Consider the following 13553-nt stretch of genomic DNA (forward strand, 5'->3'; position numbering starts at 1 on the left):
CAAAGACGGTGGGGCGTGTTTTAGCCAGGCTCGGACTACGCGCTAAGCAAACGGTACGCTGCCAAATCAGTTTTATGCAGCGTTCGAAACAGCTGTCGCCCTATAGCACAGTACTGGTTCTTTCAAAAGGCGAACAAGATCCAGGTACCTACACTTGACCAAAAGCGCTTCGAGCAAGTATGTGATATGATGAGACAGTTCAAACAATATCTTACCAATATACAAGGCATCGATGAAGAAGATAGGGCTTTTCGGGCTAAAGCTAGGACAGGTCATAATCAAAGCCGCCTGGATCGTCGAGAATGACCTAATATTAAAGAAAGCGATCCGTTTTACCACCAGCGCGGCACTTCAGTCATCTACTAGATGCTTAACTGGTACCAAGTATGAAATATAAAAGAAATGGAACAATATATCGACAAAGTCACGGGGAGTGATTTTTTTTACCATGGCTACTAAAGTACTACACGATCATTTCTTTCCAATTCTTCTATTTGGTGATAAGATTGCATAGGAAATATCATAGTGCTCTTAGTCTCTATGAACCTTCGGAACCTTCTGCTTTACGAAGACAAAAACTAGGGCGAGGTTCCGTGGGACAGTCTTCTGGTGACTAGACTAAATGAACTTCCTCCTCAGGTCCACTGATTAACCATGGTAGAAACTTATAGGCAGAAGTTAGCTATTATACGTTTCAAGTAAGGGGTAGCAACTAAACGAAAGACAAGAGTAAAGAGATGCGGGTATCGTCCCCCGCTGGATTCCCATGCGGGCGTGAATAGGGGTAACAAGAAAGGGGGGGATCGAGAGTGGGGCATAAGAATAAAGACAAACCTGCTCTTTTACTAATACCACAAGACCCAGGCGCCGAAATTTTCCGTCCGATTCGTCTTTACGCAGCAGCAACCCCTCTCGTCTGTCCTTAAGAACGGGCAGAAACCAGCAGTCCTCGACCCCTGCACGTTCCTCGGCTATATCGAAACAGGTGATAGCAAAACCCTGATTCGTAGGTAATTTAAGCTCCTCCAGCGTTGCATGTTCGGCCTCAGAGGGCTGGAGGAGCGCCACGAAGCCTTGCTCCGCGAGGGCAAGGCGGCGCTGCGGCCAGCCCATCCTCGGGAACGCGGCGAGTTCGGACTGTGTGGCGGCGGTGCAGCGGGCGCGTTTGGGACGGCCGAAGAAGGCGAGCTCGCAGATGGGCATGTAGAGTATGTTGGCATCGCAGTTGGGATCTTCGAGAAGGGTCCATCCTGGAGTGGATTCCCGTGGCGACGGAGCCGATGTTTGGGCGGCATTTGGCGAATCCGATTTGCTGGATGAAGATGAGGGCCGTATGAGGACGTTAGTTGGGTCCTGGAAAGACTTGTCCTGCCGTATATATTCTGGGCGAGTATATATTTGGCCTTGGACCGATGCCCACTATAAGGAGTTGAAGGTAAGTTTATAGTTTAGCTAAGAGTGTAATTTTTCCCAAGTGGCATGTTATAGGTAAAGAAAATTGAGCACATTTGGAACATTTCCCTCCCTTCCTCCACCCGGCTTTTTCTACTGACAAGGTAAAAAAATACAGGGATGGGTAGCTTACCGACCATGACGGCGCTCTAGTGACCGTCTGTCCATCTCTATCAACAGGTCTTATGGGTTTAGGCCAGGATGAAATTCTCAGAATCCATTTGACCGAGTACGAGGTACACCACAGTAGGCCACGAACCATATCTGCCTCCCATACACCGGCTAGATAGCGAGACCTGATACTTCTCCGTGTTAGTTGAACGATACTGCTGCTGGCAGCGAATATGTCATCCGGATTTGTCAAGCGGCGTAGTGTATAATCTGGAAGGATTTCCTTGTACCACTGCTTTAGCATCCAGGTGCGTAGCTGTTTTTGCTCACTTCTCTTGGACTCCGCATCGATATCTTCCGAAGGGTCCGGGAATAATCCTATTCGCAAATGTGATGGATCTTGTACGTCTAATGTGCCATCTTCCCAGAGTTTCGACCGTTGACACGAGAAGTACACTTGCTCCTTCGCATAGACAAGCGCTCTTCTGCTGAGTACTTTTTCCTGGAAACACCAACCCCTGGTACTGACAGGCCCCTCTTCCTTTCTACGGGGTAACCATAAATGAAGGCCATCCGAATATTCAGTCGATGGTATTGGACAAGGGGGTACTATCTGTTCCATATTATTCACTTTAAATCCTGTACGACTATCTGCGGCTCGTCCAGCAATAATAGTCAGTGTCGCATTACCGTATACTTCTGCCATTCTTTTTGACTCATACATCCAGTCCTCGAGATTCCCCTGAATAATACAGAGAGAATCGATCCAGATGTAGCGGATACCCAACTGACGGGCGATAGCAATGCACTCTTTGTGTGTTGCTGATAAAGTGTCTTCGTCAATTAGTTCCAGCAAAGATGTAAAGTTTCCATCATTCAACTCTGTCGTGTGCCGTACACCTTGACCCCAGCAATAGGATAGTGCGAGGTACGGCTCACGCAGTTCTAATTGCTGCGGCTGCACTAATCTTGTCCATCCTGGGGTGTCTCCGATATCTAGAACACGAGTAGGCATTTCCGGCGACGTATTTTCGTCCGTATTTCTACACTCCGGGTGCCTTTTCTGGCATCCATCCAAGAGCACACGAGCAAAGTCGACTTCCCTATCCTTATTCCTAAATGCCGCGAAAAGGCGTTCTATGAACTGAGAAGCAGCAGGCGTCCCTAAATTTATTAGCAGAAATCGAATATATCCAGCTCAAGATACCTATATACCCGGATCCGCAAATACGCTGAGCTCACTATGTAAAATTTCCTTTGCGACGCTGGCCTCTGGGTCCGCTTCGCTGCCACAATCTACCCACACATGACTACCGGCTTGGTTATTAGTCTTGTCTGTGCCGGTGGTATTATCTAACTCTTTTGGATTGCGGAACAAGAACAAGTCTGAGAACATCCCCGTTAACCAGACACGCTCGTCATCCAAGGGCTGCCCTGCGCGTTCATAATTAGCAGGGAATCTACCATCCAGCACAGAATCGATCGAATTGGTTGGATATTTCCGTTGAATGGAAACCCAGCATAGCATACACAGGTCGCAGCCCGCTGTTGCAGAGTCCCGGAGAGATCGCAAATTGGGATGGAAGAAGGTCATGTGGCTTCTCAACTCCTCTACGGTTAGAGTGGTGCAAGTCTTACAGCGCGCCATTATATTCAGCGGCTACTCGGACTCGATTCAACTATTTCCTTCAGCAGTTTATATTAGGCCTAAGTGAAGTACTAAGAGCACTAACAATGGCCTAGATGCGGAGCCAGGTCAGATGGGTAGAGAGGACTCGGAGAGGAGTAAACATTTTATAACTTTCAAGTAAGCGCTATGCAATGCTTGACCGTTGCATCGGCTAGATCCAAGTCCAAGCATGAGCCGTGTTTCATGATTGTCTGGTTAGCCCATCATTGCTTGATCCTTGATATGAATGCGAGCGGTACGCCCAGGGTTGCGATCACTTATATAAGGCTTAGTTAGAAGCAGATCTAGGAAAGGAAGCACTAGACAAGGACTAACAGTCAAAACCCGGCCTGGACTTGGAGGAGCTGATCCAGCTGACGCACCGCCACAATGAAGATAAATGTATCATACAACGTCTAACCAAAACCTTTCCACACAAGGTTAGCTTACCATTACCTAGAGGAAACTGCAAAGGAATAATGCGATGTTATTGCATCTCATTATATGAAGACTTACCTTCAAACTTTAGGTAACTAAAATGTCTGATACGGATGGTATATTAGATTATAAACTTGAGCGTTGATAATTATCAGGCTAGGTACCTAGATAGCTTTCTATATTAAGAAATACGGTCTCCTAAATAACCCGACGTTTGTTAAGTGCATTAGAACGCCTATGATAGGTGCGCTTTCCCGCTATGCTTAAGAATACAGTCTTTACCATGCTTTGAGTCATAATATGTTGAACCCGAATTCAGACTTTGGACATAAGGCTGGCTTTAACTCGATCCACCCTCCAGGCTCCAGCTATCATAGGTTATGGCTATTGCAGATCATGTTGCCAGGGGTATTTCGAAACGGGTTTGTTGTGGGTTCATAAAAGTGAGATAACGACGATAAGCATTCGTTATGTTTATTTTTCTGATTTACCTTACTTACAATTTGCCTTGTGTTGCTGCTTTAGAGGTACTTTTATTAGAAGAATAACGAAAAATTGAAAAGGGAGAAAAAAAAGACTTTACAACGTTGTATGAAATTAAATTTCTCGTAAACGATCATAGTAATTCTGTCCTTTTACTTTCTGGCTTAAATCATGTAGAAAGTTAAGCCATGATGTATGACAACTGATGAGAATAATTGTTAGCAACGCACGAGCCCCTTTAGCCAAATCCCCCCACGCCAAATGAACTTTTCGGAACACCGCCAGTTTTGAACGTGCATGGTTAATTATTACAATTCCCCTCCATCTTATTTTTTTATACTAAAAAAAAACAAACAATTTGTTTTCCACATCAGCAACAGGTTGCGTGTAATTCTATTAGTTTAGTTCCACGTATCTAATTGAATCGCAATGGCTTCTCTCAAGACTTCCTTCCCCCCGGATCTATTCGACCGAACTACGCTCGTGTCCCTCGCTTCAACCGTCGCGATTTTGGCTGTCGCTTACCTCCTATCACTGCAGGCACTCGATAAAAAGACGCCCACAAGCCATCGGTTCTTATTCATATGGCACGCATTCGATGCATTGATCCACTTCATTCTCGAGGGGAGCTTTCTTTACCACTGCTTTTTCTCGTGGATACCCCTTTCCAACGTGCCTAACCCGCAGTGGTTGGCGCCCACCGCCCGCAATTACCTTGGCCACACCGACCGCGCTTACGGCTCGCAGGCTGGTGGTAACAATCCGTTTGCACAGCTTTGGATGGTGTATGCGAAGGCGGATCGGAGATGGGCCGGTGCAGATTTGGTATGTATAACCTCGTCGCTTTTACATCAGCTGCCCCTTCACACATTACTAATATGAACCCTCCCTCCTTTAGACAGTTATTAGTCTCGAGCTCCTGACGGTATTCATCGCCGGCCCACTCGCTTGCCTCATCTGCTACGGTATCGCGAAGAAGGATCCGCGCACCAACATTCTCCTGATCATAATCGCAACTATGGAGCTATACGGTGGTTTTATCACCTTCTGCCCCGAGTGGCTAACCTCGAACTACAATCTCAACACAAGCAACTTCATGTATAAGTGGGTGTACCTGGTATTTTTCAATATGCTCTGGGTTTTCATCCCCCTATACGCGATCTGGGTGGCCATCAAGGATATCGACAATGCATTTACCATAAGGGAAAAAGTTGTGATCAAGGTTGCAAGCAAGTCTTCGTCGTCGTCGTCCTCCTCCTCGTCAAGAAAAAGGCAGTAAAAAAAGGCAGTAGGGTTTATGGAATATCTAATGACTTGGAAGACAATTTCTAGGGGTATATTTTGTCCTCCAGCTTCGGTATGCAGTCGGCGTCTGGAGACGTTGGCCTTGATGCTATGGTATGATACCCATTAGTGATTACTTGCTAATGACAGGTGAGGGAGCTAGTTTCACGAATTCACGGTCTTGAGTTGGGTACTTATGTTTGAATGAGGATGGTCAAATACCTATAACAATGAATAAAACTACTCACGCTGAAGCTGATAGAATTAATACATTGTGGCTTAATGTAGAAGACTACCTAGGAATGAAACGTGAAGGGTAAACTTTAGGTGGTTGCGCCATTTCACCCCAACCCGAGTTGTCCTCAGCCTGCATATCCAGAACGAAATGTATGGCGGATTTTCTTTTACCTCTACCTGCTATGCCTTATGCTCTGTGTTGACATTTATCCGCCTTGAACATATGAAGACTAGTACCTACCTTATGCTTTGAGATCAGACTAAGTACTGGCATCACTAGATGTGAGAAATTTGAAAAGAGGTATCTGCCACCTTCGACATTTACATTTAAATAGTCCCAGCTCGAAGTGGATATCCTAGCGGACAGAAAATCGAGAGGCCAGAGTTTTAAGCACAAAGGAGAAGCAAAGTGCGACGAGGAGGGTGGGATTAAGAAGAAAAGAGCACATATCTATATTAGGAATATCTAGAACCTATAGTGGAACCCTATCCTACTCTTTGTTTGCTTCTTCCCCTTTTCTTTTTCGATATTTTTCTCTTTGATCAAACTTGAATTAATAGCTGTAAACATACTTCTAATTCGTAACGCCACGCAAAATGTACATGAACATATAGTTCTCTAGCACCCAAGGCTTTAGGTAACTGATTTGGGCTCGCTTTCAGGGGAGTGTGTGCCCTTGGTGGGTATCGTATACGGAGTGAGTGTCAGGGTCGTATTACATTGGCATATTAGTTCTGAACCAGTAATGTCCGGCCTCCTACATTTTTACGAGGAACTGGCTTGGGTTAAGGTATATTTTATGTAGCCAATCGACCCGCCCCCTACTCACATATCCCCGACACTTAGACTTGACTTACACATTCGAAACACTGCGTTTCCTTAATGAACTCAGGTTCGACGGCTGCAAGTCTAGGCTAGGTAGGTTCTTGAGTAACCAATATCCAAACTAGGATTGTCGAAAATTCAGCTCGGTTCCGACGAAAGATATCGTCCCGTCGCGCTAGTTCGCGGCTACAGGTATATTACCCTGAGCATAATACGCATTATTTCTAGTTCTGACAATATTCCTGCCGGTATGCTAGCCATCCGTACTAGTCCATCTCTGTGCCCATAGTAGGCCAGGGTATGTTGGACCTAAACCCCTGACGCGCGGCAGTGGCCGCCCCTGATGGAACAACGGGGATAGGAGTCACAGGATGGGCGGCCGAAGGTTGGACAGGATTCTGCTGGGGAAGTTGGGTAACATTCCCTTGGGGGTTATTCATGACCAAAGCTCTATACAGCTCGGAATCAGGTCTTGACTGCCTTAAAAAGCCGACGAAGGAGTTAACAAGCCGCATCGTCTCGCTATTTTGGTTCGATATGGCCTGCAGGAATTCTCTGATTTCGGCTCCAAGCCTTGAAAGGCGATTCTCGAGAACATTTACCTCGCTATAGTCAGTCATTGTTATGTCACTATCCCTCCGCGTTGTGGTTTGCGTGGGGACGTGCGAGGTGACGTTGGAGGGGTGATAGTAGTGGTCGTGATAGTGGTACTGAACAACCGCCTCTCCTTGGAACCTCTGCTGTCCCTGTTGGTGTTGTACATTATGGCGTCTGTTATGACGGGCAAATGGAAGAAAAGAGTCGGGTTGGGCAGGCTGCCTTGGAAAGGGGCGTTGTGTATTAGATCTAGGAGGTCTATGCGCGTATCCTGGTTGAGGATAGTAGTGAGTGTTAACCCCGTTATAATTTGATGGGTTGGCATAGACATAATCTTCGCTGAAGTCGTCCTTATCTTTCTGGGGCTCTTCGTATTCTATCCCAGAGTTATGGAAATGGGTCCTGGTCCTCTTTGGACGCCTACGTCTATAGTTTCCTCGAGTCATGGTAGGCGGCAATGGATTCTTTCGCCAATGATAGCCCCCCAAAATGATTGACTCGACTCAGTTAAGTTTATGAGGGGAAATGTGGACCCTTAAGTCTAGTAAAACCTTTATTGCTATTTCTGTAGGAAATCTCCGTTTGGTTCTTGTGGTTTAACAATCGTTTTGTGGTTGCTGCCAATCGCTGTTTTCTTTGTCAGTGAAAGTAACAGTTATTCGGCAATGTTGTCTAATTACCATGCAAATTTCCACACAATAGAATATTTTTTGCAGTGGTATGACAATTTCCCTCATTATCACAGTTCAATCTGAATTATAAATACCTTTGGATATGGCCTTCATCTGACTTAGGTAGCGGAACGTGTTACCCAACTGGAGGCAAGACGTCTACTGTAGTTCTCAAGAGAGGTACTTTCCGATTCATATTCGACACTTCTATTACTTATATATTCATTCAGTGCTTGTGAATTCCTCTTATGCAACAATTACTTTGTCCTTGCCCACACCGAATTCACGATAAGCGATGTCTTTGTCCAAAGTCAAGGAATCGGAATCCTTTCTAATTACAACAAGAAAAAGGAATTATATTTGCTAATGGACTATTTCTGTTCTCTTTATGGATATCAGCTACTCATCCTTCTTATAATAATCCATAATGACCTTCAGCTGATGATTCAAAAATATTACCTAGGTACCTGTAGCATAATACTCTTCCAGATATGCGAGGGTTTAACGGCTACCTACTACTGCGAATACTTGCCGGTCTAATGCTTTGAATTGGGTTAGGTAGAGGTACCTACCTACCTGGTATCTACCTACTTAATCTATATGGCACCGACGCTAGGTAACATAATAACTGTCACGGATGTATAAATTTGTAAGCTGCAGATGTAACTCGTATGTGGTATACCTGCCTCTATCGAAGCGGTATAGAACGATGCATACAACATCAAACCTTTCGTGGAAAGTGAGGTCAAGCTTTCAAGTTCTTTAACCTCGTGCAAGTTCTCTAGCCGTTCTGCTCAAACTATCTCTTCTGCAGAGGACGGCAATGTTTGGGTAATGCAGCATCTGATCTACAGAGAAAATAGAATCATGTACTACCACTCATATATTCTGTGGAATTAATTTCATCATGTGAGAGTAATCCCCAGTTCTTCATTTGAATTAATTGGTTAGGTTACATGATCTGAGATGAGTGATACGTCGAATCTCAATTTAACCAACAGTTTGTGAAGGAGTTGTCTAAGACATGCAGACAACATAGCTCATGATAGGCTGATAAGATAACCCCCTACTGATATAAAAGTGGCTTAAATGACGACCGGGATTCATGACGTGTTGCGATATCTCTTATTCTCATGTCTGATAGCTCAACAGACAAGCACATCCGAGTGACGATAACGATGAAATCAGAAGCGGCAATCGAGCCATCACTGGATCTTGGCTTCTTCCTAAATGTGACTTCGTAAGGTTGACTTGGCCGCTTATAAGATGAGAGGTACCTTTATTTATAATTGGTCAAGCTACTTCGATAATAGACAGTCCCCTGTGGGCATGCTGACTTGTAACGCTGCTGGCTGGATGTCCGCCAATTTCATGTTTTCTAAACCGGAGGACCGCCCCGGAGAAATAGACACGGGGCCCCGGATTTTGGCACAGATGCCGAGCAGGCCCTTATCGCCAAGCACACGTTGGCATACGCTGGACCTTGGTACGTCAGGGAGACCATAGACGGCTGGTACAGAGCTGCAGAAGAACTATACGTTGGTAAACGACAAGACGATGATGCGATTCAGGCCAAAAGCTCAGGAGAGTAAGAACGGAGACATGCTGTTAAGGCGATTCCCATTCATGCATGAGGTGCTGTATGATGCAATAGGGTTTGGGCAGGTGACTCGAAGGCTTGGTTGTCGGTAGATTCCTGAATATAAACTACCTGTAGCCTTTATTGAGCGATTTTGCCTGTTTTTTTCCTGTGCCTCGTTAAGGCCATAGGGGCGTAAGCTGCTCATTACAAAGGTGTTTAACAACGATGATTTCATAGAAATTCTCATCGCACCTAGATAAAACGAGTAGTAACCTGCCTTTTATTGTACGCTGATTATAGAGTAATATTAAGAGCTCTGGTAGATACAGACACGCGCAGCATCGTACCGGCGGAGGCCATTCAAGATGGTTGTTAGGCCACTGATCCATTCATTTAAGTACCCTAATTAAAGTACTTCAATTCAGCATAACTCCTTACCTCAAAAATGACAAAAGAGGACTTCAAACATGGGCCTGCCGAGGCCGTCCCAACTCAATCTCCTCCGGGCCAGGTGAAGACCCTCTTAGTAACGCTGAATAGTTATTACTAATATGTATAGGAACGATAAGGGACTGCGATGTCGATCCGTCGACGCCCTGTTTAGAATGGACCGGATGAGTTAGATTGTGGTAGTTGCGGCTAGTCGACTTCCTGCTATCGAGAAAACGGCGAGGAGAAAATAAGGGTTTCAACGCGGGGGCGCTTGCGCACCAGATCGCCACGTTGATCTCCACCATGGACCAAACATTAACCTATGAAGGAGTCAGATGAAGGAAATTTCAAGCTCCTCAAGGAGTGATAAAGGGATGGTTGTGCAAGAGATGCGGTTACATACAAGAATACTGTCGCGGAAGGGGTCAGTAGCCAAGGTATAGGTGTGTATTGAATAAAGACGAACACATGAGAAAGCTGTCGCGACGCCGCCCGCGCCAAAGACGCCGTAGAGTATGTGTCTGCTTCGCTTCGATATCTGTAGGTGTTTCAATGGTCGTATAGGAATCATAAGAATCCAAAGATCCAAGATAATTCCGAAAACAGATGTAACTAGTCCACGGTGAGTTCTCTGGGTAGCCATATGATAGGGGGTCTATGTACTAACAGTAAAAGAAGGCCGTAGTGTTTATGCAACTGCCCTGCACCAATCGTGATAGATCCCACGCCTTCTGAAGAGGTCTACATTGTCCAACCACGACCCCGATGCAGACAATATAAAAGATAGCCAAAAGGCTGTTGGTACCTTTGCACAAATTTTTGAAGCTATTTGTTACAGCTTCAGCGCGATATTAGTCTTTTGTAACCATATTACCAATACAATGTGAGGCACATACCAATCCTATGATACATGAACACAATTGACGACTTGACGCAAGTTATAACCGAGTAGTATAGAAGCTCAATTGCGAATGTTGTCTTTGTTACTCGTTAGTGTTTTATTAGAATGTACACTATTTAGGAAGGTAGCTAGGACTTACTCGGAGCAGTGCCTCTTTATCTCCTATAGATATAGTTTCCATAGGAGAACCCATCCCCTTGGCTTTCCCAACGTAAAGGGTGGCGAGATATCCAAGAGTAAAGATCTTCGAGGCATTAGAATGGACATAACATCAAGGCGAACTATGAAGCATACCAAAGCGCCAATAGACATCCAATCATCTAAGCCCGCTTTTTTCAGGACGAAAAATCGAATCCATGATCGAGTAACAACTACGACGGCTACGTATCACCGCATTAGACAGATTTTCTGTATTCAATGGACTGAGGAGGATATAAAAGCAAACCTTACTTGAAATACCAGTTAACACAGTCGACAATGTAACAAGAATTGTTATTTGCGTGTGGTTCACTGGCTCCGAGGCCTCCATGGTAAAATGCGTATGGTGCCCTCGTCAAGTAAATCAGCCCTCGAAAATGTCGTAACTATATGATGACAAAGAAGGTGGTAAGCTTATAAGCCTTGTAAGGGCTTGGAGTGTTGTGAGATATTTCCCCAGACCGAATTATAGTATGCTATCATCTCTTGAATACCTAGAAGGGAATTGTGACAAAATCACAACATAGGGAGCCACAGTGCAGGGACTCTTTAATATCGACTCTACTTTAAAATTCTCACCACAGCCTTAGATCTTTCTAGTCTACACATCGATGGGAGTGAAATATGGGGTACGTTACAATGATCGAAGACGGCGTTGAACTAAAAACTACTAAATGGACCAAGCGTTCGGTAGCACTTCTTCGCTCCGAGTACGCCACGCCCTTTCGGCGGTTGTAAGTGGCCCTTTGTTAGCAACGTTCGTGGACATCGCGTGTCCTTTCTCACTCGGGGCTCGTATCGAAACCAGATAAGTTCATGACAGGGGGGCCACGCGGTGTGGATATCCCCCTGCCCCCGAACCAAGATTAAGGCAAGTTAGGCCACTCAGCTCAGCCTTGCCCTGACCCAATGCCAATGCGTATAGTTTCTCAGTTTACCATTGCGCCGGTCTCCGCTAGTTGAGCTACCTCTTTTATGCCTCGGTAAATTGATTAGGACGGGTTACTGTATTGATGGCTCATATGTATAAGCAAAGAATAAGAAGAAAAAACGAAAAAGAATTTGACGATAACAGTGATGGAGTCAATAGTTTTTACATGCACATTCGCACACTGTCACGTCGTAGAGGAGGAGGTAGGGTAACAACTTTGTTGTTCCGCAAGAAATCTCATGTGAGCCTCCTGACAGACACCGTTGGATAGCCTACGAGCTACTAAATACAAGGTAGTCTAGAGAAAATTTGAGTTCAAGCGTGGTACCTACTATCGTCTACACTATATGCGTCTATTTCGTCAGCTTACTGGATATGGCAAGCTCGATGGGTATTTCTGAATGAAATTCAGCTCGGGTTGAACTTTAAATATTTCATTCCCCTGCATGTAAGGCCAATACCTACTGAGTTGATCGTAATTGTAGGTCTTTGACCCAACAACTGATGATAGAACTCATGTATAGGCTACTCATTCTAGTGAATCAGTCACAGCAAATCAGATTTGACGATGAGAGATTAATATAGAGTCGCATCTCATTACTACTCTATGCAACAGCCTATGACGTACATATTTTCTTCGCTTAGTCGGTACGATTCCGGCGTTTTAGATACTTTAGCTCTCGGTTTAGCTCTCGCGCGAGGACATGCCTAGAGATGCCTTTCCCGTGTCGGAATAGTTCCTGTAAACAAGCAAAGCATTGATTGATCCGTTAGGTACTTGTGCTGGTGAAGACTACGACTGATTTAGCATATGGTCCGAACCGTTGAAGCTTCTGTCAGTCATATAATGGCATGGCGTGGATAACAGGAGGGATAGACCAAGGACTTGAGAATATCACGCAAAGAATGGAACAAATTTACAGAAATATACAAATCTACCGTTCGAAGATAACGGGATCAGACATATGCTGAATTATGTTGCTAGGACATATTTCAAAATCCAGTATTAATGCGGAAGTACACCGGCAGATGAATATTACTTGTCACTCTACACAGAAATAAAGTATTGTACGGCGATTCTGGGGTGGAAACTTAGTTGAATGGAGAAGTGGGCTTGCGGGACAAAACCACCTCAAGATAGAAGTGAATCTACCTAGAGCCATCTGTACCAACCTTATATGAACCAACTGTCTTCAAGTTTCCCTCAACGTTCTTATAGTACTATACAATGTTATGAATCGCAGGAAGGCATGTCTCTGAACTATTATGTGAAAATAAGGTAGGACTGATCTATAAGATATTAAGACCAAGTATCGATAAAAGAAGTCGCGATAAAAGTTATATTACATCATCCAGAAGTAACATAACAACAATATATACCTGTATATAAGTAAATCTCTAATTGGTACGTCTATCCATCTCCATAAACCTTGTCAAATAAATAGCATTGGCGATACCAGTCCACGTGTGATATTACAAAAGTGAATCATCGGATAGCTCACACAGAAGCTACTTACTTGGAATATCTGGCTAGTATGTAGTTATTGGTAAACACTTAGATAGTAATCACGCCCCAACGCACCTGAAAACAACTTCTTGTTGCATTCAAATCTTGACCCCTTCTTATGGTTTGTCTCTAGACAAATATTTATGCAAACTGTTTTGGTGCAGCATTTAAGGGGCCTGTTAAAGGCAGCAATTTTCGACAATTTCGCTCTGCGGTGCCCCCAAATCTGATACT

General features: G+C 44.6%; 5 protein-coding genes across 5 annotated transcripts; 2 read left to right on the forward strand and 3 right to left on the reverse strand.

Annotated features, from left to right (window-relative positions):
• Positions 1–563: 563 nt before the first annotated feature.
• Positions 564–3806, reverse strand: F4812DRAFT_78817 (HET-domain-containing protein). Its single transcript, XM_047939433.1, has 7 exons — positions 3749–3806; positions 3569–3659; positions 3297–3509; positions 2779–3242; positions 1586–2727; positions 835–1419; positions 564–664 (listed from the first exon to the last, which is right to left on the reverse strand). Exons 4-7 carry the CDS (start codon positions 3209–3211, stop codon positions 614–616), a joined length of 2211 nt encoding a protein of 736 aa, XP_047788747.1. The 5' UTR covers positions 3212–3242; positions 3297–3509; positions 3569–3659; positions 3749–3806; the 3' UTR covers positions 564–613.
• Positions 3807–4431: 625 nt separating this feature from the next.
• Positions 4432–5833, forward strand: F4812DRAFT_434059 (Emopamil-binding protein). Its single transcript, XM_047934687.1, has 2 exons — positions 4432–4978; positions 5052–5833. The coding sequence occupies exons 1-2, from the start codon at positions 4583–4585 to the stop codon at positions 5430–5432; spliced, it is 777 nt and encodes a 258-aa protein (XP_047788748.1). The 5' UTR covers positions 4432–4582; the 3' UTR covers positions 5433–5833.
• Positions 5834–6766: 933 nt separating this feature from the next.
• On the reverse strand, positions 6767–7543 carry F4812DRAFT_465709 (uncharacterized protein; the record flags this gene model as incomplete). Its single annotated transcript, XM_047938472.1, has 1 exon — positions 6767–7543. The coding sequence occupies one exon, from the start codon at positions 7541–7543 to the stop codon at positions 6767–6769; it is 777 nt and encodes a 258-aa protein (XP_047788749.1).
• A 1358-nt stretch (positions 7544–8901) lies between these two features.
• Positions 8902–9360, forward strand: F4812DRAFT_460707 (uncharacterized protein; the record flags this gene model as incomplete). The annotated part of the gene is made up of 2 exons (XM_047937735.1): positions 8902–9008; positions 9177–9360. 2 exons carry the CDS (start codon positions 8902–8904, stop codon positions 9358–9360), a joined length of 291 nt encoding a protein of 96 aa, XP_047788750.1.
• A 265-nt stretch (positions 9361–9625) lies between these two features.
• Positions 9626–11212, reverse strand: F4812DRAFT_465710 (uncharacterized protein; the record flags this gene model as incomplete). Its single annotated transcript, XM_047938473.1, has 7 exons — positions 9626–10102; positions 10186–10394; positions 10450–10620; positions 10679–10760; positions 10823–10927; positions 10978–11063; positions 11134–11212. The coding sequence occupies 7 exons, from the start codon at positions 11210–11212 to the stop codon at positions 9812–9814; spliced, it is 1023 nt and encodes a 340-aa protein (XP_047788751.1). The 3' UTR covers positions 9626–9811.
• Positions 11213–13553: the final 2341 nt, after the last annotated feature.

Source organism: Daldinia caldariorum (genome assembly GCF_022478825.1).
Source record: "Daldinia caldariorum strain CBS 122874 unplaced genomic scaffold F4812scaffold_12, whole genome shotgun sequence".
Taxonomy (NCBI): domain Eukaryota; kingdom Fungi; phylum Ascomycota; class Sordariomycetes; order Xylariales; family Hypoxylaceae; genus Daldinia; species Daldinia caldariorum.